Source organism: Salvelinus sp. IW2-2015, linkage group LG15 (assembly GCF_002910315.2).
Source record: "Salvelinus sp. IW2-2015 linkage group LG15, ASM291031v2, whole genome shotgun sequence".
In the NCBI taxonomy this organism is placed as follows: Eukaryota; Metazoa; Chordata; class Actinopteri; order Salmoniformes; family Salmonidae; genus Salvelinus; species Salvelinus sp. IW2-2015.
Genome location: NC_036855.1, coordinates 18546282 through 18571669, shown reverse-complemented (window position 1 = coordinate 18571669; position 25388 = coordinate 18546282). Strand labels below are relative to the sequence as shown.

At 44.6% G+C, this 25388-nt stretch overlaps 1 protein-coding gene across 1 annotated transcript in view; it reads right to left on the bottom strand.

Annotated features, from left to right (window-relative positions):
• LOC111974655 (RIMS-binding protein 2-like) overlaps positions 1–25388 on the bottom strand; it is a 163944-nt gene that overhangs the window by 112979 nt on the left and 25577 nt on the right. The window contains 1 exon segment of the mRNA XM_070447014.1: positions 14902–15051. Coding sequence (XP_070303115.1) covers positions 14902–15051 — 150 coding nt within the window.

Sequence of the window (25388 nt, the reverse complement as noted above, 5' to 3'; positions counted from 1 at the left end):
CTGCTACACTGATTGGCTTTAGCTAAATATGCAGTTTAAAATATATACTTCTGTGAATTGATTTTAAGAAAGCATTGATGTGTTATGGTTAGGTACAGCGTCAGTGCAACGATTGTGCTTTTTTCGCATAACAGCGCTCTTTGTTAAATATCCCCCGTTTGCGATTGCTGTCTTTGTAAGGAAAGAAATAAGTCTTCACCACAGTTCGACAGTAACCGAGCCCAGCGCGGCCCAAACTGCTGCAAGTAGTGCTCCCTGTATCATCTGTATGCAACGACAGAAAAGTTGACGAACATCATTCACTCAGGTCTAAAAGAAAGACTCTCTCATCTTTAAGCAGGCCAATATTCACGCTCTCAAGATATGCAGGTTGATAAAAAATAATTGGAGTATTGCTACTTTCTGTTGTGTTCCATGAGAGTGATTTTAAAGATGAAAGGATATCGGTGTTACTTGGATTGGCGGCGGAAGGCTAGACTCGACTCTGAGAAGCATACTCTCTCGGATAGCTCCAGTGTTTAGACAGATCTCGTGGTCTCGGAGAACGACAGTTTCTCGTGATATTTCTCGGAGGAAGCCAAGGTACATGACGCAACGCTCGCATCTTTATAATGCAACCTCACGACATCCCGCTTAAAGATTCAAACTCAGTAATATCATCCAACCAGTGTGTTAAAAACGGTATAACTAGTTACTCTATGATTTTCGATCGGACATACCCTGTGAAATTGCTCTTCTGTTTCTCTCATAGATAATTTAATGCAGCTAAGACGACAAACTGTACAGCTCGGACTCTTGCCTTACTGCCTAGCAGGACCGTCCTCCCGATAGTAAAAAGCGCAGATGGACTCGAATGCTCAGAGTCATTGGTGGTCAATAGCGAGCGTGGCACCACTAGTTCACCGATTTGATGGTCTGGGTCAAGACCTTTTTTTTAGATTCCCCGAGCTGACAGAGCAATGAAATCCCTTCTTGGTGCGTCTCTTGCTCCTGAACTCAAGACCAGTTAAACCACCGTTCCTAGAGCTGTCATTCGAAAATAAAGGAATGTGTTGCTATAACTGAACATTTGCCTAGTATAACTTTTAAGGGGCTCGGATAAAAGAGAGATTTTGGGGTGGTCCAAAGGTTAACTAACGGGGAGCGCGTTTTTCCGCAACGACCAGGTTAATGGAAGAACTATCACTACTCAGCCCTAATATAATCGCCCAGTTGGACCAGATTAGTCCGAGCAACCCCTCTACATCTAGTAGTAGCAGTGGCGCCTCACGACTGCAATCAGAGGCATATCGATCTGTGTGCGGCTTTATGTCATTACTTGATGCTTAGAGCCGAGAGTAATTGAGTGCAGCATAGCTTGTGTACTTTGACTCTGTCTCTACTCTCTCTATTGATTGTTGAAGACTTAGCTGTAAATCCAGAAGGCCAAATCACGTCCCCCTTTATCTTGGCGGCTGGCCGCCCCACCAAAAACACTAAACATTCTGAACGACTAACTAAAAGACACGTCAGCACTCCGGTCGACCCACTCGGTCACTCACTCTCTTTCTCAGGCGGTTTCCAATACCAAATGCCACAAAAGAAAACGTGCAGAAACACCACTCGTCTCGATCTAGACAGGCATTACAGTGACGGGAGGTCCAAGCCTGCCTCTCAAGAGTTTCAACTTTCAAGAGGCTTTGGTTGGAAAAGAGATTGGGCCCAGACTTCGCCGATACACTCTCTCGAAAATGCAGGGCTGAGTAAACAATTGACCGCAGCAGTAGAGATTTTACTTCCAAAGTTGTGGCGATAAACTCGGCTTCCGTCAGCAAACAAAGGTTCAGAGTATTGACGGGTGCCCTTAATCTACAAAGAACGCGCTCTCGATGACCTCCAACAGCCTGAATGGGTATTAGATGAAATTTGTAGTCACACACGTGGAACAGGGCACTTACACTCATGCAGACCATTTGTCTATCCACGGGCTGTAGGGCCGCAGTCACACAAAAGGATCCTGAGTCCTTACACACCCTGGTCTGATGACTCGGCACGATGGGACTCTATCTGGATTAAGTGTGGCCTCTACCTCTCTATTCGACACTTGTTGAGCAAAACCCCACACTTAGTTCTAGCGGCCATCTTCCTCATGTGGGCCCTTGTCGGACCCAGGGAGCAGTGACACTCTCAGTTAAGAGAACATTTACGCCCTAACGTTAATCGAAAATCACCAATCACAACCATGTCATGATGTACCATGGCGTTAAATAATTAAATCTTTACGAGGGTTTGTGATATAGTTATCAATACTTGGCTTACACTCGTTAAGCGTCTAGTTGTCGCTCTTGGCTGCGTATAAGTGGAGAATGTGGCGTGAAGGGTGTCTGGCAGATGGGGAGTCAGGTCGTCAATGGGTAAGTTCAGGTTGTGGGTGACTTTGACGATGCAAAGGGAGAGAGCTATACAGGGACAAGATTTTATCTAAAAGTCATCACCTGTGTACTTGGCTGGGACCACAAGTAAAACCGGCAACATATAAATCTGATGCAGCGGCCCCATTAAACTACTGACATGGGCGCCCTTTTTGCTGCTACTTGCTATAGAGCACATTTAGGTACCAACAGGCTTCTCATTTAGTACCAGTAGTTGTTTAATAAGGTGGCAAGCCGGCCTCACTGCTCCAAACCAGGAGGCTTACCAATCCTTTATCTGTGATGAAACCAAAACAAAAACCACAACAACCAGCAAGTCGATACAGGAAAATGAACTCAGCACACACTGCCCCTCGAGGACACGGTGAGCGACAGTGGTCTTAAGAACAGCCCCGCACAAGAGCAGGCGGTGCTATTGCGCCAGCTTAAATAGCCCAACTAAACCTAAAACAAGAACAGGATGGTAACCACTCAGACTCAATACGCAAGACTCTCCTGAGAAATGGTGGAATCCAAGATCCGGAGAGTCTCGGTCACAGACCAGGCGCCGGGGGAACCCATGCGGGGCTGCGAACACCAATTTAGGTAGACCGCCCAGGTCCGGGTTAAGGGAGGTTTTGGCCGGCAGGGCATGTGCTTGTCACATCGCGCGCTAGCGACTCCTGTGGTGGGCTGGGCGCAGTGCACGCTGACACTGTTTGCCAGGTGTACACGTGTTTCCTCTGACACATTTGTGCGGCTGGCTTCCGGGTTAAGTGGGCAGCTTGTGTTAAGAAGCAGGTTGGGTTGTGTTTTGGATGCGAGACGACCGCGGCTCTCGACCTTCGCCGTCTCCCCGCGGCGTCAGTCAGGCCGCCCAAAGCTGGAAGAGAGCAGCCATCTTCGGTGGTGCCTACGCGATAGACAGAAGAATTCGCGCACGGGGAATGTGATGAGAAATAACAAGTCTTAAATAAGATATACTCCTCTATGCTACATTTGGGAGGCTGGAGTGGTGATTCGGGGAGGCATTTTCACTTTATACCGTAATGAAACTCCAACAACATACAGCCCATGTTCCACAGTGTCATGGAGTCTTGGCTCGTTCTGAAAGCGTGAGCACGTTTACACAGGGAATATATTTATTTATTGGATTGATAGTTTTCAGCTGGATCTTCGTATGTCATTAAGTAGTGGCTGTGTCCTAATAAAATCTCTAATGTGTCGGACGCCTACTAGCTACAGTATTGTTTAGATTCTCTATATAATAGCTAATCCTGAGCTCTATCAGCGCATTACTCTGCCTGCTAACAGATAGTCGGCTACTCGGACGATGTACGGGACCGTATCAGTTTGGGACAGAGCTCGGATCCAGCAGCACCTCGGAGGACTGTGCCTGGGACAGAGGCTGGGAGGATGAGGCATGCACTGGCTAAATCCCAGGAGTTTTCGAATTCAACTCCTGCGGGAGTACTCGCGCTTTAAGTCGGCCCGCGCGCGTATATAGCCAACCAGGCAATTTACGTTCACTATCTGCTGTGACTCTACTTTCTCTGGCTGTCTACTTATTTATGCCTCAAGCATCCATATCAAATAACCTGTCATCTCCTTTTCTTACTTGCGTGCCCGCACCATGTGCTTGCAATAGCGACTGCGTCCTTACATTAGGAGCCCTGCACCAAGCGTCTCATTTCTAAACCCACTCTCTACTCTCTATAGCTAGCGCTACCTCTGGTTCAGCACACGAGCTCCGAGTCATCTCTGTAGCATCACCTTAAGGATAGTGGTCCCTTCAAGAATCAACCATTTCAAAAATGCAGCGCAGCTCCATTTTCACCACGTAGCCTCCATCGTATTCTCCGCCTTGCTCCATTTAACTGGCCCTTAGTCCGCTAGCGACCAGCTCCATTCCAACCTGCGCTCCCTTAGTGGCCAGCACCAGCTCCATTCAACCGTGCTCCCTTACGTGGCCAGCACCAGCTTCCATTCAACCTGCTTCCCTTAGTGGCCCCCGCACCAGCTCCATTCAACCTGCTCCACTTAGTGGGCAGCACCAGCTTCATTCAACCTGCTCCCTTAGTGGCCCAGCACCAGCTCCATTCAACCTGCTCCCTTAGTGGCCCAGCACCAGCTCCATTCAACCCACACTGATACTGATGTTCTACCACCATTCCAAACTTGAAGTAAAACAAGCCAAAAATACATTGTTTACTAAACATGACAGGCCCTCTTGCCATGCTAAGACTTTTCAGAGTTGATCCCTGTGCAACACGTGTATTATAGATGAGGCAGAGGAGAGGGGACTGCTTCAGTGAATGCTATCAATTACCAACTAGAACTTCTCTCTGCCTCTCTCTCTGCCTCTCTCTCTGTCTCCTCTCTCTCTGTCCTTCTCTCTTTCTCTCTTCTCTCTGCCCTCCTCTCGCTCTCTCTCTGTCTCTTCTCTCTCTCTCTCTCTCACTCTCCCTTACTCTCCCTCACTCACTCTCTGCCATCTTTCTCCCCTCGGTCTCTTTGCCCTTCTCTCTGACTCATATCTATCTCCTCTCACTGCAGGCTAAACTTAAAGTGCAACTTTCCAACCTCATAGGGGCTTCACACGTGTTCATCGTTTCTGTTTCTCTGTGGAGTTAGTGAGTCGTTACATAGTAGCGAGTCGCGCTGTGCACTATTAGTGCAAACTGTACTATCTTTGTCATCCTGTGGCTTACCAGGCTATGATAATTTTAGGTGTTAAGCGTTTTTTACCGTACTTGTTATAACAAGTTCTTACCTTATTTTAACGGCACATTCATTATAGCTGAAAAACTCACGCTCGTATAAGTGAGCGAAGCGATCCAGTTGCAGATGTTGAACCCATTTGACTCTCCTCAGATATACCTAGCAAAATTTATCTAGCTGCGTCTCGCTCCATGCGAAACTCTAGTAGCAGACGTGTTTAACAGCTGTATCCTATGGCCCATGGATATTTTCTTGACCGACAGCAGTCCGTCTCGATTAGCTAGACGCATCATGGATTTCTTCTCATCCTCAAGCCCGTGTCGTTTAGGACACATAACGGGCTATATATCAACCTACCAATACGCACTATCAGCATGAACTTTACCGAGACATCCCACTGCTGTTACCCTAGATTCTGGCATATGGGGTTGAAGCAGAAGGGACGGAATGCATTTAAGGTGTAGTGGGTCATCTGATAGTGCATAGGCTAAGTGTATGTAAAGTGCAAGCAGCTGGCGTTAACTGAATCCGCTAGGACGGAGTGGTATCCACGCTTGGGCTGGGGAATAGGTAATATGTGACATATACTGCCCACTTTCCTTCCTTGAATAAATGTTAATTTGTAACAGCACCTCTAACATTTTCCTAGAGAATACCCACTCTCCTGTAAATTTCTTTTCTGGTGATAAAGGCTTCTGCTACGTCACCTCACTTGAGTGCCACCATTATTGTACCGAGTCGTTCGCATCCCATTTCCCTGATTGCGTGATCTGGGGAACCCATTTTTGAACTTCGGTTGTATGATGTGTTGAATAGTTGCATAGAATTTTCGGGGTCTTGGTCAACCCACTGCTTGCGTGGTACGGATGAAGCTGATAGGTACCGATGGGTATGCATATGTGTTTCGTGTGTTGTTGTGTGTATTGGTGTCACGGATGCGCTTTCTCTCGTAACGTAGTTTTGGTCTCGACAAAGATGCACGCATTTTTAAGGATTCTGTGTTCACGTCAGCACTCCGAGTCACCACTCGGTCCTCACTCTCTTCCTCAGCCGTTTCCAAATACCAAAATGCCACAAAAGAAAACGTGCAGAACCCACTGGTGTCTAAAGGCTACAGAGGGAGCAGCCTCAGTCACAACTTCAAGAGCTTGGGAAGGAAAAAAATTGGGCCAGCTCCCCACAACCTCTGAAAAAACAGGGCTATAAACAACTAGAGCAGTGAGATTGGTAACAGTCAGGTGAACGGCTCATCTAAAAGGCTCTGAGTGAATGGCTTGGTGAGTCACACACTGGAACAACAGTCAACTCTGCAACCTTTCTCACAGTCTGTGAGCAGAGTCACAGTCAGCACAACAACACCTCTGATACCCGGAGTGACTCTTCTAATAGTCAGCTCCTCTCTCTGCCTTGGAGAAACGCTAGCGGCCATCTTCCTCATTTCCCTCCACCCAGACAGCAATCTAATTAAGGAACGCTCGATTGAACCCATCCCACCTTCTGATGGCGTTAAATTAGATGTTACAGATTTGGAAATGCAATCTAGCTGTGACGTCGTGCTCTGTCTGCTGGCGATAGAGAATTGTGAAGGGTGTCTGGAGTAGGGGAGGGGTGTATGTGTGTGTGTGTGACTTGACATGACAAAGGAGAACTAAGGAAAGCATATCAAAGTCATCACTTTATTGTGGGACCACAATAAAACCCACTGTAACTAGCCGCCACTTAATGTGAATGACCTATTTTGCTGCTACTGCTATAGAAGCACATTTAGGTTACCAACAGGCTTCTCATTTAGTACCAGTAGTTGTTTAGGTGCCTACTGTGGTTACACTATTTTGTGTCTTAGGAAACTGCACACACTGCCTCCCGAGTGGCGCAGTGGTCTAAGACACTGTAGCGAAGTGCCAGCTGTGCTAGAGATTCTGTGTTCAAGTCCAGGCTCTGTCACAGCCGGCCGCGACCGGGAGACCCATGGGGCGGCGCACAATTGGCCCAGCGTCCGGGTTAGGGGAGGGTTTGGCCGGCAGGGATGTGCTTGTCACATCGCGCGCTAGCGACTCCTGTGGTGGGCTGGGCGCAGTGCACGCTGACACTGTTGCCAGGTGTACAGTGTTTCCTCTGACACATTTGTGCGGCTGGCTTCCGGGTTAAGTGGGCATTGTGTTAAGAAGCAGGTTGGGTTGTGTTTTGGAGGACGCGCGGCTCTCGACCTTCGCCTCTCCCGGGTCCGTACGGGAGTTGCAGCGATGAGACAAGATTGGATACCATGAAATTGGGGGGGGGGATTATAAATAAAATAACTGCCCACACACATACACACCATCAGTTACACAGTGTCGGATCGGATCTCTTTGAGAGAGCAAGTACAATATTTATTGTTACTGGCTGAGTCCATAAATCTTAGTGACTGGTCCAAAAATCAATGCACGCCGTGCTACATATTTTAATCTCATTATGAAGGTCACATTACTCCTGCAGAGGCTGGGACAGAGGCTGGGACAGAGCTGGGGACAGAGGCTGGACAGAGGCTGGGACAGAGGCTGGGACAGAGCTGGAGGATGAGGCATGCACTAGGCCTAAAACTCCCCAGGAGCTTTTCATTCAACGCTGCTCCTTAGTGGCCCAGCACAGCCTCCATTCAACCTGCTCCCTTAGTGGCCCAGCACCAGCTCCATTCAACCTGCTCCCTTAGGTGCCCAGCACCAGCTTCCATTCAACCTGCTTCCTCTTAGTGGCCCAGCACCAAGCTCCATTCAAACCTGCTCCCTTAGTGGCCAGCAACCAGCTCCATTCAACCGGCTCCCTTAGTGGCCCAGCACCAGCTCCATTCAACCTGCTCCCTTAGTGGCCCAGCACCAGCTCCATTCAACCTGCTCCCTTAGTGGCCCAGCACCAGCTTCATTCAACCTGCTCCCTTAGTGGCCCAGCACCAGCTCCATTCAACCTGCTCCCTTAGTGGCCCAGCACCAGCTCCATTCAACCCACACTGATACTGATGTTCTACCACCATTCCAAACTTGAGTAAAAACAAGCCAAAAATACATTGTTTACCTAACATGACAGGCCCTCTTGCCATGCTAAGACTTTTCAGAGTTGATCCCTGTGCAACACGTGTATTATAGATGAGGCAGAGGAGAGGGGGACTGTTCAGTGGAATGCTATCAATTACCACTAGACTTCTCTCTGCCTCTCTCTCTGCCTCTCTCTCTGTCTCTCTCTCTCTGTCCTTCTCTCTTTCTCTCTTTCTCTCTGCCCTCCTCTCGCTCTCTCTCTGTCCTTCTCTCTCTGCCTCTCTCCCTCACTCTCCCTTACTCTCCCTCACTCACTCTCTGCCATCTTTCTCCCCTCGGTCTCTTTGCCCTTCTCTCTGACTCTATCTATCTCCCTCTCACTGCAGGCTAAACTTAAAGTGCAACTTTCCAACCTCCATAGGGGCTTCACACTGTTCATCGTTTCTGTTCTCTGTGGAAGTGTCGTACTGTAGGAGCCCCAGATACCGTGGCATGAATTTGTCACTGGGCTAACAGGCTTATGAAAGTTAGATGAACGTTTTACGATCTTGTTAAAACCAGTTACATTATTAAAAGGGCACATTCATTCTGAACAGCGAGAAAGGGAGCCTCRAGCAGATTGGAATTTTTATAACCTCAAATACAGTGATTGAGAAACTTTGCAGACCTTTAACTGTACCACCCTGTTGTATGTGTACAGTGGTGACTGTCTGATCTCTCTATAACACATACACCTCGTACACTACGGATATAAAACCCACAGATATCTACATGAACCTTACACACATCCACTGGCTATACCATAGATTCTGGTATGTGTTGTATCAGAAGGCTAATGATTAAGGTGTATGGTCATGACAGGCTAAGTGTTGTAGTGTCAGCAGGCTGGAAGTAACTGACCCTGGGGGAGATGGGAGAGGACTCTATCTCTCTCTGATAAGTGTTCTCATCATCCTCACTGTAATTTGGTAAAGGCTCTCCCACTGGCTATGTACAGTGTGTGTGTGTGTGTGACCTCTATGTACCAGCTGTGGTGTGGTGTGTGTAGTACTGTGGTGGTGTGTGTGTGTGTGTGTGTGTGTGTGTGTGTGTGTGTGTGTGTGTGTGGTGTGTGTGTGTGTGTGTGTGTGTGTGTGTGTGTGTGTGCTCTTTATCTGGGTCAACACCAACCTCTCCATGTATCTCCCTGTATAGTACAAGTATGGCAGACATGTTAACTCCTGCACTGCACTTAACCTGTAAAATAAATGCAAGAATGTGCCTTGTTCCAACCAAAGTCATACTACAATAGCTATACTGCACAGTAGAGTGTAAAAAGCATTAAGATCCAGTGCTTTCTGAATACAAAGCAGTCAGGACTCTGAACATTCTAGATTGAGAAGACTCTGGAATATAAAGATTGTAGAATCAGAGGGTTGTGGTGTCAGAGCGGTGAGGAGTACTAAGGAGTGAATGGTGTGTTCATCTTCAGACTCAGAGCAGCATAGTCCTGGGTACCGAGCCGGCTGCTCCAGAGCGTTAATAAGAAGGATAATTGAATTATGGCAGTGGTGGAGGCTTGTAGTGTGGGAGCCACACCGCTCTAATTGAATTACTACTCATGTAAACATGGGCATGGGGAGGCAGCCCCCCAGTACAGCAGCCTGCCCTGCTGCATCACACACACACGTTTGTTTTACTGTCCTTGTGGTGATCAAACAATTGTTTCCCATTCAAAATCCTATTTTCCCTAACCCCTAATGGTAAAGCTACCCCTAACCCTTAATCTAACCCTAACCRRAAKCCRWAACCRTAARRCTAARTCRWAKRCCTWARRCTWARRCTAACCCTAATTTAAACTCCAACCGTAAACCTAACCCCCAAGCATAAAATAGCCTTTTTCCTTGTGGGGACCGGTGAAATGTCCCCACTTGTCAGAAATGTCCTTGTTTTATTACCCACCACTGTGACCTGTACGCTCTATTCGGCTGGCCCTCGCTACATATTTGTCGCCAGACCCACTGGCTTCAGGTCATCTATAAGTCTATGCTAGGTGAAGCTCCGCCTTATCTCAGGTGACTGGTCACGATAACAACAGCCACCAGTAGCACACGCTCCAGCAGGTATATCTCACTGGTCATCCCCAAAGCCAGCACCTCATTTGGCCGCCTTTCCTTCCAGTTCTCTGCTGCCAGTGACTGGAACGAATTGCAAAAATCGCTGAAGCTGGAGACTTATATTTCCCTCACCAACTTTAAACATCAGCTATCTGAGCAGCTAACTGATCGCTGCAGCTGTACATAGTCCATCTGTAAATAGCCCACCCAATCTACCTACCTCATCCCCATACTGTTTTTATTAACTTTTCTGCTCTTTTGCACACCAGTATCTCTACTTGCACATCATCATCTGCTCATTTATCACTCCAGTGTTAATCTGCTAAATTGCAATTCTTCACTACTATTTATTGCCTACCTCCTCATGCCTTTTGCACACACTGCATATAGACTTATTTTTTTTCTACTGTGTCATTGACTTGTTTATTGTGTTATTGATTTGTTTATTGTTTATTCCATGTTATTCCATGTGTAACTCTGTGTTGTTGTCTGTGTCACACTGCTTTGCTTTATCTTGGCCAGGTCGCAGTTGTAAATGTGAAATTTAAAAAAATTATAAAATCCTTGTGAGGGTTTCTGGTCCCCACAAGGATAGTAGAACAAAAAAAACTCTCACACACACACACACACACACACACACACACACACACACACACACAGGTAGGTGTCTGTTTTTGTGAGGATTGTGCAGAATCATCATCGCCTCACCCCCATCGGAATATGCCTGTTTTCTGCAGGTTTCCTCCTGTGTGTGTTTGTGTGAGTTCTGATGCAGCAATAAAACAAGATCAGAGGGAATAAATGCAGAGCAGCATGGCACAGGAGGAGCAGAAACACACACACACACACACACACACACACACCTTCAGGCTGTGTCACTGCCTGAGCAGAGCAGTGGTGCCAGCACTTTCACCATCCTCTGTTCCCCTATTCTAAATACAGATCTGCAACTCTACTGTATACAACAGGATTCCCTTTAGACAGGAGTCATATATTTTTGTTTCATTCCTAACTGTTGTTTTATCATGGGGGGTTATTCAGAGGTAGATGATGAACGTGACTGTGAGCAGTAGTGGCGCTATCAGCGTGAGGCTGAGAAAGAGACCGTCTTGGGCTATGGATCAGAACGCTGTTGAATAGATGACCGACCAATCCAAGAGGAGGAAGTATCCACAGGGACATAGATACAGAGCCTAGCAGTCGTATCATACAGCCACAGCAGACTAGGGGAACAGTGGGAAGGGGACTCACAACGACTGTCTTTACTATAAAAAGGAGGAGACCACTGATAGCATGCAGAGTTCAGAAAGACCATTGGTCCAAGAGAAAACATACTCCTTCCTTATCGAGCTTTCATTTAGCAAGACAGGAATGTTTTGTGGTAAGACAGCCATGTACATGACGAGTAATAGTGGTACCTTTGCTTACATGACGTCTGCGGCTTTGCTGATTGTAGGCTATCTCCATCAGAAGATAACAGAGTTGGGGGCTAATGGGGCTTGCTACGGCGGTACCACAGGCTCTGTCAGTTTTTCATTACCAATTCACTCAGTCTTCCACGGGAGCATCATATATCAGTAATTACCGATGCCAAGACAATCATTTCAGAACCCATAATCTGCGTTTTTTTTCCACTTCAGGGGACTAACATCCCTCCCCGTCACCTTCCCGTTCCTCCCATCCCATTTCTCTGTTGACTGAGCAATGCAAAACAACAACTTAATGGCATGATAGGACGTAAGTTGACTTTAGAAGCACACGTTTCCAAGCAACTGCCAGGTACAGGGGGCAGGGGTTTGTGTGACCAGAGCTCGTCTGACCACATCTCCATGACAGGACATAAGACAACAGCTGGCAGCTAATAGCCTGCTGGTCATACTTCCTCAATTTAGCAGTAGCCTATATATTGTGGGTAAAGGTTGTGTTTTGCATCACATCTTTTATAATATTGGCCAAACATCTACATTGTTAGACCCAGCTAGCATTCTGAGAATCATATGTTTCTTAGAGCATGGTTGTCCTATGGTTATTTTGCATACAACCTTCTCACAACATTCTGAGAATGGTGCAGGACACCCAGCTAGCACATAATGTTCTGAGAACCATATGTTTCTTAAGTGGAAATTTCAGTGCTTCAGCATAAGGTTTCCTACAGGTTTCCTCATGGTTTTATTTAAAGTAATGTTCTCAAATTGTTCCGAGAACATTAAGAAACAACGTTCTTCTGTGGGAATTTCAGTACTTCAACATAACAGTTTCTGCAGGTTTCCTCATGGTTTTCCTATTTAAAGTCATGTTCTCAGAACATGAAGAAACATTTACATCAAAACCACAAGAAAACCATAGTAACGTTCAAAGTACGTTCTAAAAATGTTATTTAAAAACATATACATTCCGTTCCAATGGAACCAATGGGAAACCAAAAACTTAAGTTTCCACAACTTCTAAGGAACCAAATGTGTTAGCTGGGGAGGCTCTAGGATGAAAATAAGTTTAAGTGAACATACGTTATTCTTGGGCCAAGAATGAGTTCAAACTGATTCAGGTTAGGCCTAAGTGATTCAGCAGTGGGACTAGATAGCTGACAGCAGAATGGTGGAAAGACCTGGCAGACTCTTCATTTGAAAGGCTAAGTATCACATATAACCCAGTGACGAGCTAGCTGAGAGTTACAATTCAATAATACARACAATTCACGCCTTCCTGTCTTTGCAAACAAACACTTACAGAAACCTCGACCTCACACCCTTAGCCTGAAGCTTTACGACTGCAAGCCAGGATATCATTCAATGTGTGATACAAACACTATTACATTCACCATCCATGATTGTAAATAACCTTGAAAGCTGTTCAGACCTTTTATCTATTTCCATTCAGGACATCCAAGTGGTGGAATATTACAACCAGAGAAATCCGACTGATAGTACTAAGGTTGCAAAGCTACCAGTAATTTACCAAAGTTACCGGAATATTATGTACTTTTATGTAACTGGAATACTATTGCAATCTATGGTAACTTTGGTAGGTTATACTTTGGAAAATTATTTATATAGTATTCATTTTGTATATCTGTGTCCATATTGTCCATCATTTTCTTGTGGATAGACCATATGGTTCAAGAGAAAATTGCCTAATTAATGAAAAAAATAATCTAATCAACAATGGCATTATTTTGAATTAACTCTGCCACTCTTCCAACTATTGACCTGTTTCACAACTGCCACCAGTTTGGCACCAAAACATTTAAAACAAAGACATTTTGACAAGTCAAAAAAATTCTAAAGGATATTTTATGCTGTAACCCTCATATTATTAAACGCTAAAGGTCTTCACTAAGTTGATGGTTTATATTTAGGATGTGTTACAGCTTTGTCATTCTATTTTTTATTTTAAAATCGTCTTATTTGATTATTTTATATATTTCACATGTGATAAGGCCACACAGAGGGCCAGAGATAATTACAGACACCTGTGATAATCTGAATTACCCAAAAGGGCCAATAGATTTCTTGTGATACATAACATAAATTCCTTGAAAGTTACCAAACTTATGGTAGTTTGCTGGTAAACTTAGAAAGTTTCCAGTAATATACCAAACCCCTTTGCAACCCTAGATAGTGCAAACATCCTGCTTTGGGAGTAATTTGGTTGATGTTAATAACTGTTGCCGTACTGTTTCCAGCTGTCGTTCAATCCAGCTGTCGTTCAATCCAGCTGTCGTTCAATCCAGCTGTCGTTCAAACCAGCTGTCGTTCAATCTAGCTGTCGTTCAATATTTCAAAGAAACAGTATAGCAACAGTTATTAACATCAACCAGATTACTCCCAAAGCAGGCCATGCAGCTTGTTGAGTTCAGCGTGAGGTTACTTTCCATCCTGTCTTCCGCTCAGATTCTAGGAGAGACAGCACCCTACACACACAGCACAGCTCATTCCAAACTCCCTACACACACATGTGCACACATACACAAACGGCTCATCCCGATCCACTCAACACAAGCAGCGCCCTGAGAGCTAATGGATGCAGCTCATTCATATTGGACCCTGGGAGGACGTCAGGGGAAGCCTGGGGAATTACAAGCAGTCTCCACTGTGAAGACACAGCCTAGGATCAGCTTGAGGCCTGGAGGAGACCTAACATGCCTGCCCKCCTCCCCTAACAACCGGTTTACTCCTCATGGCTCGGCTGCATACCAGGCCAGTAGCATGGCTAGTGTAGTTGGCTACTGCAGCTTCCAATTGGCAGGGCGGGAAACCGTTGATTAAATAAGGAGATGGATATACAGTACATCTATACCCTTGACTTTCTTGAAAATAGTTTTTGCAAAGATTCTTTTATTTTAGACAAAGGCACAACATCTTAGAGCTTTGTCCATCAGCAGCAGTGACRTCAGGAATGACCATTCAAGCTGTGTCTCTGACTGACCCCAATTCATTCCTCAACCTTCTTCTCCAAACAGACAGACGAGTAGAAAGTCAACTTATTTCAATCTTTAGCACAATTAGCAGTAGGAAAAATAATTCAGGGTTCACAGTCCAGAGCAGAGAAACGAATGGGGAAAAAGCCGCGTTTGACTGCTATGGGCGACTTCCTTGCCTTGCCAAGACAGCAGCCTCTTGCCACTCTCAAAATAATGCTCCACCACTGCAGCCTCAGATAGATAGAGATAGAGAGTCAGTGACTCACCAGGAGTTTGTGCTGTAGCCTGTGTTGGCTGAAGGTCCCAGGCTTGAGTTTCAGGGCTCGGTTGTTGTCCTCTAGAAGATGTAGTCTGTCCACACACTGACACTGGGGCGGTACATCTGGGAAGTGGAGGGGCACAACTTCATTTCTGAGCTGTGGAGGAAAACAATAAATAAGTTGAAAACGTTGTCATGGTCATCTGAACTATTCCAGCTAGTCATATCACAGTCATCACGTACCTCTTTTCAATGGCCAGAAACGGCTATGGCCTGTCTATAAAATAGGCATATACTGTATAACCTTGACAAATTCTWACTAATGTTTAAGTTGAGTGTCGCTGACATATAGCTAGACTAGTCTCCAAGTTAGTTTCKCCATGTCAGCCCAGTGGGCTATAGAGTAACCCAGGTCAGGACTATATAGCAGGTGGTCAGGGTTGAAAAACAACCTGTCCTGCTGCTGATGCTAGGCTAATGATGAACCTGACGCTCCTGTAAGGCTCCAGTTACAGCATAAAAAAGGATGGCGTATAGACTGGACCACCTGCACATCTGCTGCGGCTACCTTGAGTAAACATACAGCTCTACAGAGATCTGATTAGACATGCAAATACACACACATAGGGAGAGAGCATAAAGTACAAACACACATGAGCACACAGACACACAAGCAAAAGCAAAGGTTCACTAAAGGATTAAACAAAACAAAAGTGAAACAAGTTGTCAATGAAGGCCTACTGTAGGCTAAGTACAAATCCTATTTGTTTATCATGAATAGTACTAGGTCATGCCTGAAACATGCTTTCTACGTCATGCAGATATTGTCCGTAAAACATGAACTGCAACATACTGTATAATACAGAGCTTAGGGGCAGAGATATGAAATTAGGAATGCGAACTATAAATAAACACAGATGGTCCAAGTAATGTTTACATACAGTTCCCTCCATTCCAACACAAGGCAAASGAAACGTCCACATACAGTATCTAGGTAACACCGCAACACTCACTCAACCTAATACTTACAAACCCACACAAGTATAAGTTGCCAACGTGGTAAAATAACATCCTCTCTCCATGTTGGACCACTTAGCAGGCGATGCTGTAGCTAAACTGCTTGTTATTGCCAAGCCAGTTGCGCTAGCTCGAAATAATAATGCCTGCTTTAATTATTCATGACTTCAGTCAGGTGGAACCAGATGCTGCTACTGTGTCATAGACTAGAGGAAGAGCTGTAACTCGACTCAGCCAGGGCCAATGATGTATACATAAATCCTGGATTGCTGATGCTATGTATTGGTCAATTAGAGGCTTTGAAGCTACTGGTCGGCCATATTGGTACTACCCAGGAATAGGAATTAATGGAATTCTAAAGAATTTCAATTAAAARMTTAAGGACAAAATMACATGTATTTTAGTATTTTTTTGCTGAAGTGGGGACAGCGCTACAATACTTCCTTCAGCAGAGAGACTCTACCCTTGCTCCATCCAATGATTGCATCTTACATCTTACTGAACTGGTATTATCCCATAACTACTTTGTCTTTMAGTCAGACTTTTTCCTTCAGATTCGGGGTGTAGCCATGGACTGCCCCTTTTCCCCCAACTATGCAAACCTMTATGTGGGACAATTTGAAGAAGCACTCCTTTATAAAACAGAGACACACCCCTTACTTTCTAAAATACTTCTATGGAAGAGATACATAGATGATGTCTTTGTGCTCTGGGAAGGAAGTCAGCAGGAACTAAATTAATTACAAACTTTACTAAACGAGAGCTCTGAATACCTCAAATTCACCATGCAGACTGATGAGGGAAAAATAAACTACCTGGACTTCTGGATTATCAAAGAGAATGATGCATTACACACAGATTTATACACAAAGCCCACAGACCGCAGTACACTGCTATGTGCGGATAGTATACATCCCCTTCCACTCAAGAATGGTCTACCATACAGTCAGTTATGCAGGGTTAAACGGATCTGTGGCCACCAGTCAGATTTTGACAGCAATGCTAAAAAAATGACAGATAAATTCAAAATGAGAGGCTACAAGGACAAAACTCTTGATGTTGCAATGATGAAAATATCTCAAAAACCAAGAGGGGGATTACTAAAAACTCAACCAAAGAATAAAAACAACGCAACCGTCTTTTGCACTAAGTACACCAAGGGTTCGGAGAAAATMAAAGCAATCCTGAAAAAGCACTGGCATATTCTGCAATCAGACAAAAAAAATCYCACACCTCCTCAAGGAACCCCTACTGGTGGTCTATAAGCGTGGTCGCAATATTGGAGATAGTTTGGTGAGATCTGACATGCCCCCTGAGCCCACTCAGACYCTCTTGACACCTATCCCAAATGGGAACTACAAATGTGGCTCATGGCACAGTGCAATAGCACCATAAAAACATCTTTCATCAGACACCCACATACAGGTCGAAAGATCCCTGTTAGGGGTATCATCTCATGCAAGACCAAGGGAGTAATCTATCTAATCACCTGTTCATGTGGAAAAGCCTACAAAGGGAGGCTACTGGATATCCTATCTAAAAACATTGACCCCTYGTGGTCTGAATATTGACTTTGATCTCAGGCCCTTCTTATGAACACATTTTCCTTTATGCACAAGTCTTATAAATTGAAAAATTATTTTTACAGCTTATTAGCATATACCTAATATGTTCCCCCTGTTGWTGATGCTCATTATATATTAAGGTTGAACCAATATTACATGTAACAAAAATTAAATACGAAATTATTATGTGAAATTGAATAAAACAATAATGTATGTTGATGCTAATATGATGTACAATATTCCATTATGTTTCTATATGATAACAATAGCATAATATATTTAATATGCCATATACGATGTTTTAACAGCTTCACTAATTTGAATTAACTTAATCATRATGACACACCCCTCACCACTGTCATTGGTTACTCTAATTGCACTACATAACCTGGTTCAAGTATCCATGACATTARCCTGAGAAAGGCACAGTGATGCCGAAACGTTGGTAAATACCCATTAAATTGCTGGGAGATTACACATGGAGTGTGCGACTTTCTTTATTTTGATACTTTATAGTTTATTCGCCGTTAGTCAGCACCTCCACACAAACTGTTGTTCTGGGTGTGCGCCTGCTCATGTAACATTAGTACTCTCAAAAAAAAAGTACTTTAAAACTTCTTATGGCTGAGATCCCGGTAACGGGATCGATATGACAACAGCCAGTGAAAGTGCATGGCGCCAAATTCAAACAACATAAATCTCATAATTAAAATTCCTCATACATACATGTATCTTATACCATTTTAAAGGTAATCTTGTTGTTAATCCCACCAAAGTGTCCGATTTTAAATAGTATTTTCAGCGAAAGCACCACAAACGATTATGTTAGGTCACCGCCAAATCACAGACAAACACAGTCATTTTCCTAGCCAAAGATAGGAGTCACAAAAAGCACAAATAGAGATAAAATTAATCACTAACCTTTGATGATCTTCATCAGATGACACTCATAGGACTTCATGTTACACAATACATGTATGTTTTGTTTGATAAAGTTCATATTTATATAAAAAAAATCWGAGTTTACATTGCCGTGTTACGTTCACTAGTTCCAAAAACATCCAGTGATTTTGCATAGCCACATCGATTCAACAGAAATATTCATCACAAATGTAGATGATAATACAAGTTATACATATGGAATTACAGATATACCTCTCCTTAATGCAACCGCTGTGTCAGATTGCAAAAAAACTTTACGTAAAAAGTAAACCATGCAATAATCTGAAACGGCGCTCAGAACAATAGTCAAATTAGCCGCCATGTTGGAGTCAACAGAAACCAGAAAATAGATGATAAATATTCCCTTYCCTTTGATGATCTTCATCAGAATGCACTCCCAGGAATCCCAGGTCCACAATAAATGCTTGATTTGTTCGATAATGTCCGTTATTTATGTCCAATTAGCTACTTTTGTWAGCGCGTTTGGTAAACAAATCCAAAGTCACGATGCGCGTTCCCTAAAAGCTGACGAAATGTCCAAAAGTTCAGTAACAGTCAGTAGAAACATGTCAAACGATGTATTGAATCAATCTTTAGAATGTTTTTAACATAAATCTTGAATAACGTTCCAACCGGAGAATTACATTGACTTCAGATGAGCGATGGAACAGAGCTCCCTCTCATGTGAACGCGCATGGTTAGAGCATGGTATGGTCATGGCAGACCTGACTAATTCCCCTCAAAACTCATCCAATTCTCGCTGTGATTTCAATAGGATCTTGGTTGAAAATCGACCAGCCTCATAATTCCCACTTCCTGTTTGGATTTTTTCTCAGGTTTTACCRGCCATATGAGTTCTGTTATACTCACAGACATCATTCAAACAGTTTTAGAAACTTCAGAGTGTTTTCTATCCAATATGAATAATAATATGCATATATTAGCAACTGGGACTGAGGAGCAGGCCGTTTAATATGGGCACCTCTGTGCACCTTTCATCCAAGCTACTCAATACTGCCCCTTCAGCCATAAGAAGTTAAGGAATCACATAATATAGTTCACATAATATCATTTACAAGTATGCATTAAGGTGTCTGTTATAGAATAATCTTGTCAAAAGCAATGAAATGAAATTAATTTATATAGCTTCCAAAATCTTTTTTATAACGAAGGAGGAGTACCAAAATGGCTGCCTGGTGGCTTCAATACAGCCCCCCTGTCAGTCATCCAGGGTTTATACATCACTGGCCAGAGCAGGCCAGCGGGGAAAGGCCATCTCTGCATGGGAGAGCGTGACTTGCCAACATTATGGGAACACAGCCTGGCTTTAGCTAGCTGGGGATAGAAACACAACACAACCGTGACATGACAACAGCAGCTTTGGTGTTTATATGTGACATTCGCTCCCAGTGTTCAGAGCAGAGGACACGATGGTTCTGTAGGTTTCAAGGGTCAAGTTTTATTCGTCGTATGTACAGGATACACATGGTATATACCGTACAACGAAATGCTTACTTGCAGGTTCTTTCTCGACAATGCAACAACAATAAGGAATAAGATAAGATAAGAATACGAACTTAAAGTAAATGGCTCAGTACAATAGAATAAACATTTTAGCATACAGTAAGTATAATACAGGAAGGCACAATTTATGGTCCAATATTTACACGTGTTTTGGGGAAGGGGGGATTGCGGGGAAGTGGTTAAATTGTGTAATATTTTGCAGTAATAATAAGAGTCTGGTAGCAGCAGTTGTTTGATGTGTGTGTGAGCATGAGTTGTGTGTGGTGTGTGTGTTGTGTGTGTGTGTGTGTGTGTGTGTGTGTGTGTGTGTGTGTGTGTGGTGTGTGTGTTGTGTGTGTGTGTGTGTGTGTGTGTGTGTGTGTGTGTGTGTGTGTGTGTGTGTGTGTGTGTTGTGTGTCTGTGCGTAGAACATTTTGAATTAGAATTGGGTTTACTTTCTGAATTGAGTGGAATTAAAATGGAATTGAGCCCAACCCTGCAGTCCATATGTAATCTCTGTAACACAGGAGTAAAATCTTGCGTAATTTGGTCAGCTACATGCAGAATCTGCCCACGGGAGATTAGTCCATGTGGAGCAGCTCACCCTAAGTTCACCTTTCCCAGTGTTGGTGTCGCTCCATCCCCCGCCCTGACGTTTGTAAAAATGGCCGGAAGATGTCCAAGCCGGTGCCATCCTCTTGCAGTTCATACTAATTCCATGGTGTTGTGTGCCTGTATGTCTGCCTGCTTGTCTGTCTGCCWGCCTTCTGCTCATGGGAAAAGGCAGGGATATTTTTAGCTGCTCGTCCCCAGCTGCACATCTCCAACCCAAAGCCAACGGGCAATTAGTGTTTATTTCTSCTGACAGGAGGCAGCTTGCCTACCTCCGCAACACAGACATCTTCACCCAGGCTTTTCTTACCCTGCCCCATGCCCCCTGTCCAATAGGCCACACAGGCCTTACTCAACCACCATAGGGACTGGTGCTCAACATCACCCCTCCCCCTCAGTCTCACGTCTTTACAGTGTGTATCAGTCATGTACAGTTTTAGCCCACGGCTGCTCATTTTCTGTTTTTACCTCTGCAATAGCCTCGGGAATAAATCTTTCTGCTCTATAAATGCTCCATAAATTTGAGCAACACTGACTTCATGACTGAAAGTCAAAGTTGGTTCTTCATCATCAGATACGTATGCTTGTCAGTGGCCACATTCACTGTAAACATGAAATGTGGTTTAGAACATTATATGTTCATGAATGATTCATGAGTGCAATTTTGTTGCACGGTAGAATAGCACTGACTCACTGTAAGTAGCAGTGCAGGACCGCTCAGGCATGTAGGCAAGGGATGTGAGAGTATAGTCTTTCTGGGCCATAAGAACAAATGATTCTATCAACTGTGATTGCCAGGACTGAAGGGTAGGTCTCCCTATATACCTTCATTAGAATGAATAAAGTCATAGACACGCTATATCAAGACCTATATTTATATGAATCTCTGGCTCAGGCAGGCTCCAGTGGAGGACCATTTGTACAGAGCTCATCCTGGACTGTGGCCCATGGTTAGTAAATATTTACTTGCTGAAATAAGAACACGTCATATTTAGCTCGAGTCCAGCAGGTATAATGACTCAATTTAGGAGTCGATGTCATGTCTGCCTCTTTAATTCATTTTAGCCAGGGCAAAGCTAATTCAATCCAGCTTATTGAAGCTTCTTTATGCTATTACCCAGTGCCCCTGCTCATTGTGACTTGTCCATGGACAGTGGAGACTGTAGAGTGGAGAGGAGGTTTATACCTAACCCATAGACTTCACCTTACAGACACTGCAGCCTTGAAGACAGCCTACCAACCAAAGTGTTAGGATGAACCGCTGAGAAATGAGAATGATCACGCAGTAGCACAGTGGGGGGAAAAAGCTTTTCTTCCTAATTATGTTTGAAATTCCACTTGATCAGTGCCTGCAAATCAATGAATCCCTSCACACAAACACAAAGCATTTAACACCACATCACATCAGCAGGCAATTATCATAGTCAGAATTAAAAGTGCTGTGGAACCGACCGCGTGTCATAAACAGCAAACTGGCAGAGTGTGTGTCTGCTCCTCTCCCTGCCAATACCACGCTGTAATCAAAGGCCAGTTAGTCCCATTAACCTTACACAGACAGGGCAAAGTGGACAGGGTGCACAGATGAGCTGCAGCTCATCACCATGGACAGACAGAGGAACAATAACATACACTGGATCCTGTGTCTCTCACGTCACACACATCCTACTCTAGTCTAGTGTATCATGTCCTTCTGGGTTGCCACTGGAAGCAAGGAGTAGTATATCAATCAATTACACTAGCCAATATTAAAACGATATCTGTCTCATACCTCACAACAAGAATCTCAGAGAGTCTTTCTGACTCCAGACCCAAATTTGAACAGCAACTAAAAATACCTGTGTGGTTGATATGTTTGAAAATTCCACCTGGTGCAAATGTAAGTATATGAGAGAAACATCTAACAAGGACATTGTTATAGGCAWCATTACACATATCAAAAATGCCTACCAAAACATGCCAAGCTAACTTGACAATGAGAGGGATGCGTATGTGCTTCATTCATAGTTGGAGTAACACAGCACACCCTAGCAGAGAGTGGTCAGATCAGGCAGAAAATAAACAAAACTGAGCCGYCCGGGGACAGGCAGACATAGAGATTGAACCTGCAGAGATAAGCTTTTTCATTACAATGCAAATCCTGTCTCTAATCGCCGCTGCCTCAGCTAGACTCTGGCCAGACCCCAGAGACCACCATAATCATGCACCTCCACTGGCCTGGCGTGACGTGCCACCTCTAGGGGACACTAACAGACRGTTCAAACTAAAGCTATCCCTCTCATCTCTCTGTTGTGACTGGAGCCTCAGGATAGACAAGAAATACCTTTGGACCAAATCAAGAATCAGATCAAATAACATTTTATTGGTCGCATACACATATTATGTCGTAACCAAAAAAGTGTTAAACAAATTCAAATATATTTTAGATTTTAGATTCTTCAAAGTAGCCACCCTTTGCCTTGCTGACAGCTTTGCACACTCTTGGCATTCTCTCAACCAGTTTCATGAGGCAGTCACCTGGAATTCATTTCAATTAACAGGTGTGCCTTGTTAAAAGTTAATTTGTGGAATTTCTTTCCTTCTTAATGCGTTTGAGCCAATCAGTTGTGTTGTGACAAGGTAGGGGTGGTACACAGAGAAGCATAGCCTATTTGGTAAAAGACCAAGTCCATATTAAGCAAGAACATCTGAAATAAGCAAAGAGAAACAACAGTCACTCAAAGGGTGGCTACAACATGGTTTACATGATTCCATATGTGTTATTTCATAGTTTGATGTCTTCACTATTATTCTACAATATAAAGAAAAACCATTGAATAAGTAGATGTGTCCAAAACTTGACTGGTACTGTATATACAGTTGAAGTCGGAAGTTTGCATACACTTAGGTTGGAGTCATTAAAACAAATTTTTCAACCACTCCACAAATTTCTTGTTAACAAACAACTTCCAAAGTTTGTGGCAAAATGGCTTAAGGACAACAAAGTCAAGGTATTGAGTGGCCATCACAAAGCCCTGACCTCAATCCTATAGAACATTGTGGGCGAGACAAGGAGGCCTACACCAGCTCTGTCAGGAGGAATGGGCCACATTCACCAAATTATTGTGGGAAGCTTGTGAAGGCTACCTCGAAACGTTTGACAAGTTAAACAATATAAAGCAATGCTCCATATACTAATTGAGTATATGTTAAACTTCTGACCCACTGGGAATGTGATGGAAGAAATAAAAGCTGAAATAAATCATTCTCTCTCACTTATTATTCTGACAGGTTTCACATTTCTTAAAATAAAGTGGTTATCCTAACTGAACTAAGACAGGGAATTTTTACTAGGATTAAATGTCAGGAATTTGTAGAAAAACTCTATTAAATGTGATTTGCTCACGGTGTATAAACTTCCGACTTCAACTGTATATACAGTGGGCAAAAAATATTTAGTCAGCCATCAATTGTGCAAGTTCTCCCACTTTAAAAAGATGAGAGAGGCCTGTTAATTTTATATCATAGGTACACTTCAACTTATGACAGACAAAATTGAGAAAAAAAATCCAGGAAATCACATTGTAGGATTTTTTAAGAATTTATTTGCAAATATGGTGGGAAATAAGTATTGGTATTTGGTCTCCCACGTCCGCGCATCCTCCGATCCCAGGGATATTCCGTGCGCCGGCTCTACGCGCTGTATCCCCAGTTGCGCCTTCACAGCCCAGTGCGTCCTGTACCTCCTCCCCGCCACTCGCTGAGGTCGGCATGTCACCAGCCCGGTGCCACCTGTACCAGCCCACGCATTCAGGCCTCCAGTGCGCCTCCACAGTCCAGTTGTCCTGTGCCTGCTCCTCGGCTCGTCCTGAGGTGCCTGTCACCAGCCCGGTACCACCAGTGCCGGCCCCTACGCACCAAGCTTCCGGCCGACAGTCCCCAGTCCAGAGTTCCGGTGGACAGTCCCCAGTCAGAGCTTCGGCGACAGTTCCGCAGTCCAGAGCTTCCGGCGACAGTTCCCCAGTCCAGAGCCTCCGCGAGCAGTTTCCAGTCCAAGCTGTCGCGGCGACAGTTCCCAGTCCAGAGCTCCGGGACAGTTCCCAGTCCAGAGCTTCGGCGACAGTTCCAGTCCAGAAGCTTCCGGCGACACTGTTCCACAGTCCGGGAACCTCCTACGACGGTCCCGACCGATCCGGAACTCCCGGAGACGGTTCCGCAGCCTTCCGGCGACGGTAATGCGCGCTCCGAGCTTGCGGCGACGAACCGCGTCCGGAGTCCCCCGCGACGCACAACTCTCACGGTCCGGAGTCCCGCAACGACACACGGTCCAACGTGTTTCTCCCGCGATCCGACGGTGCCGGAGCCCCCGGCGACGATCCACGGTCCGGAGCACAGCCGCACGACTCCCCGCACCAGAGCCCGCCATTGAGGATAACGTGTTCTGCGAAGCGGAATGGGCTGCATCGCCCCGCACCGGAGCCGGCAAACCACGGTAGATTGCCCACCTGGACCCGTCCCCTTATTGTTGTCAGGTTTTGCGGTCGGAGTCCGCACCTTTGGGGGTGTCACCTGTCACGCCCTGACCATAGAGAGCTTTTTATTCTCTATGTTGGTTAGGTCGGGGTGTGACTAAAGGTGGGTCATCTAGGGGATTATGTTTCTATGTTGGCCAGGTATGGTTCCCAATCAGAGGCAGCTGTTTGTCYTTGTCTCTGATMGGGGATCATATTTAGGCAGCCATTTCCCCTTTTTGCTTGGTGGGATCTTGACTATGGATAGTTGCATGTTAGCACTATTGTTAGCTTCACGTTTCGTTTTGAGATTTTTTGGTTTTGCTGTGAGTTTCACTTACAAATAAAAAGATGTGGAACCCAGATCA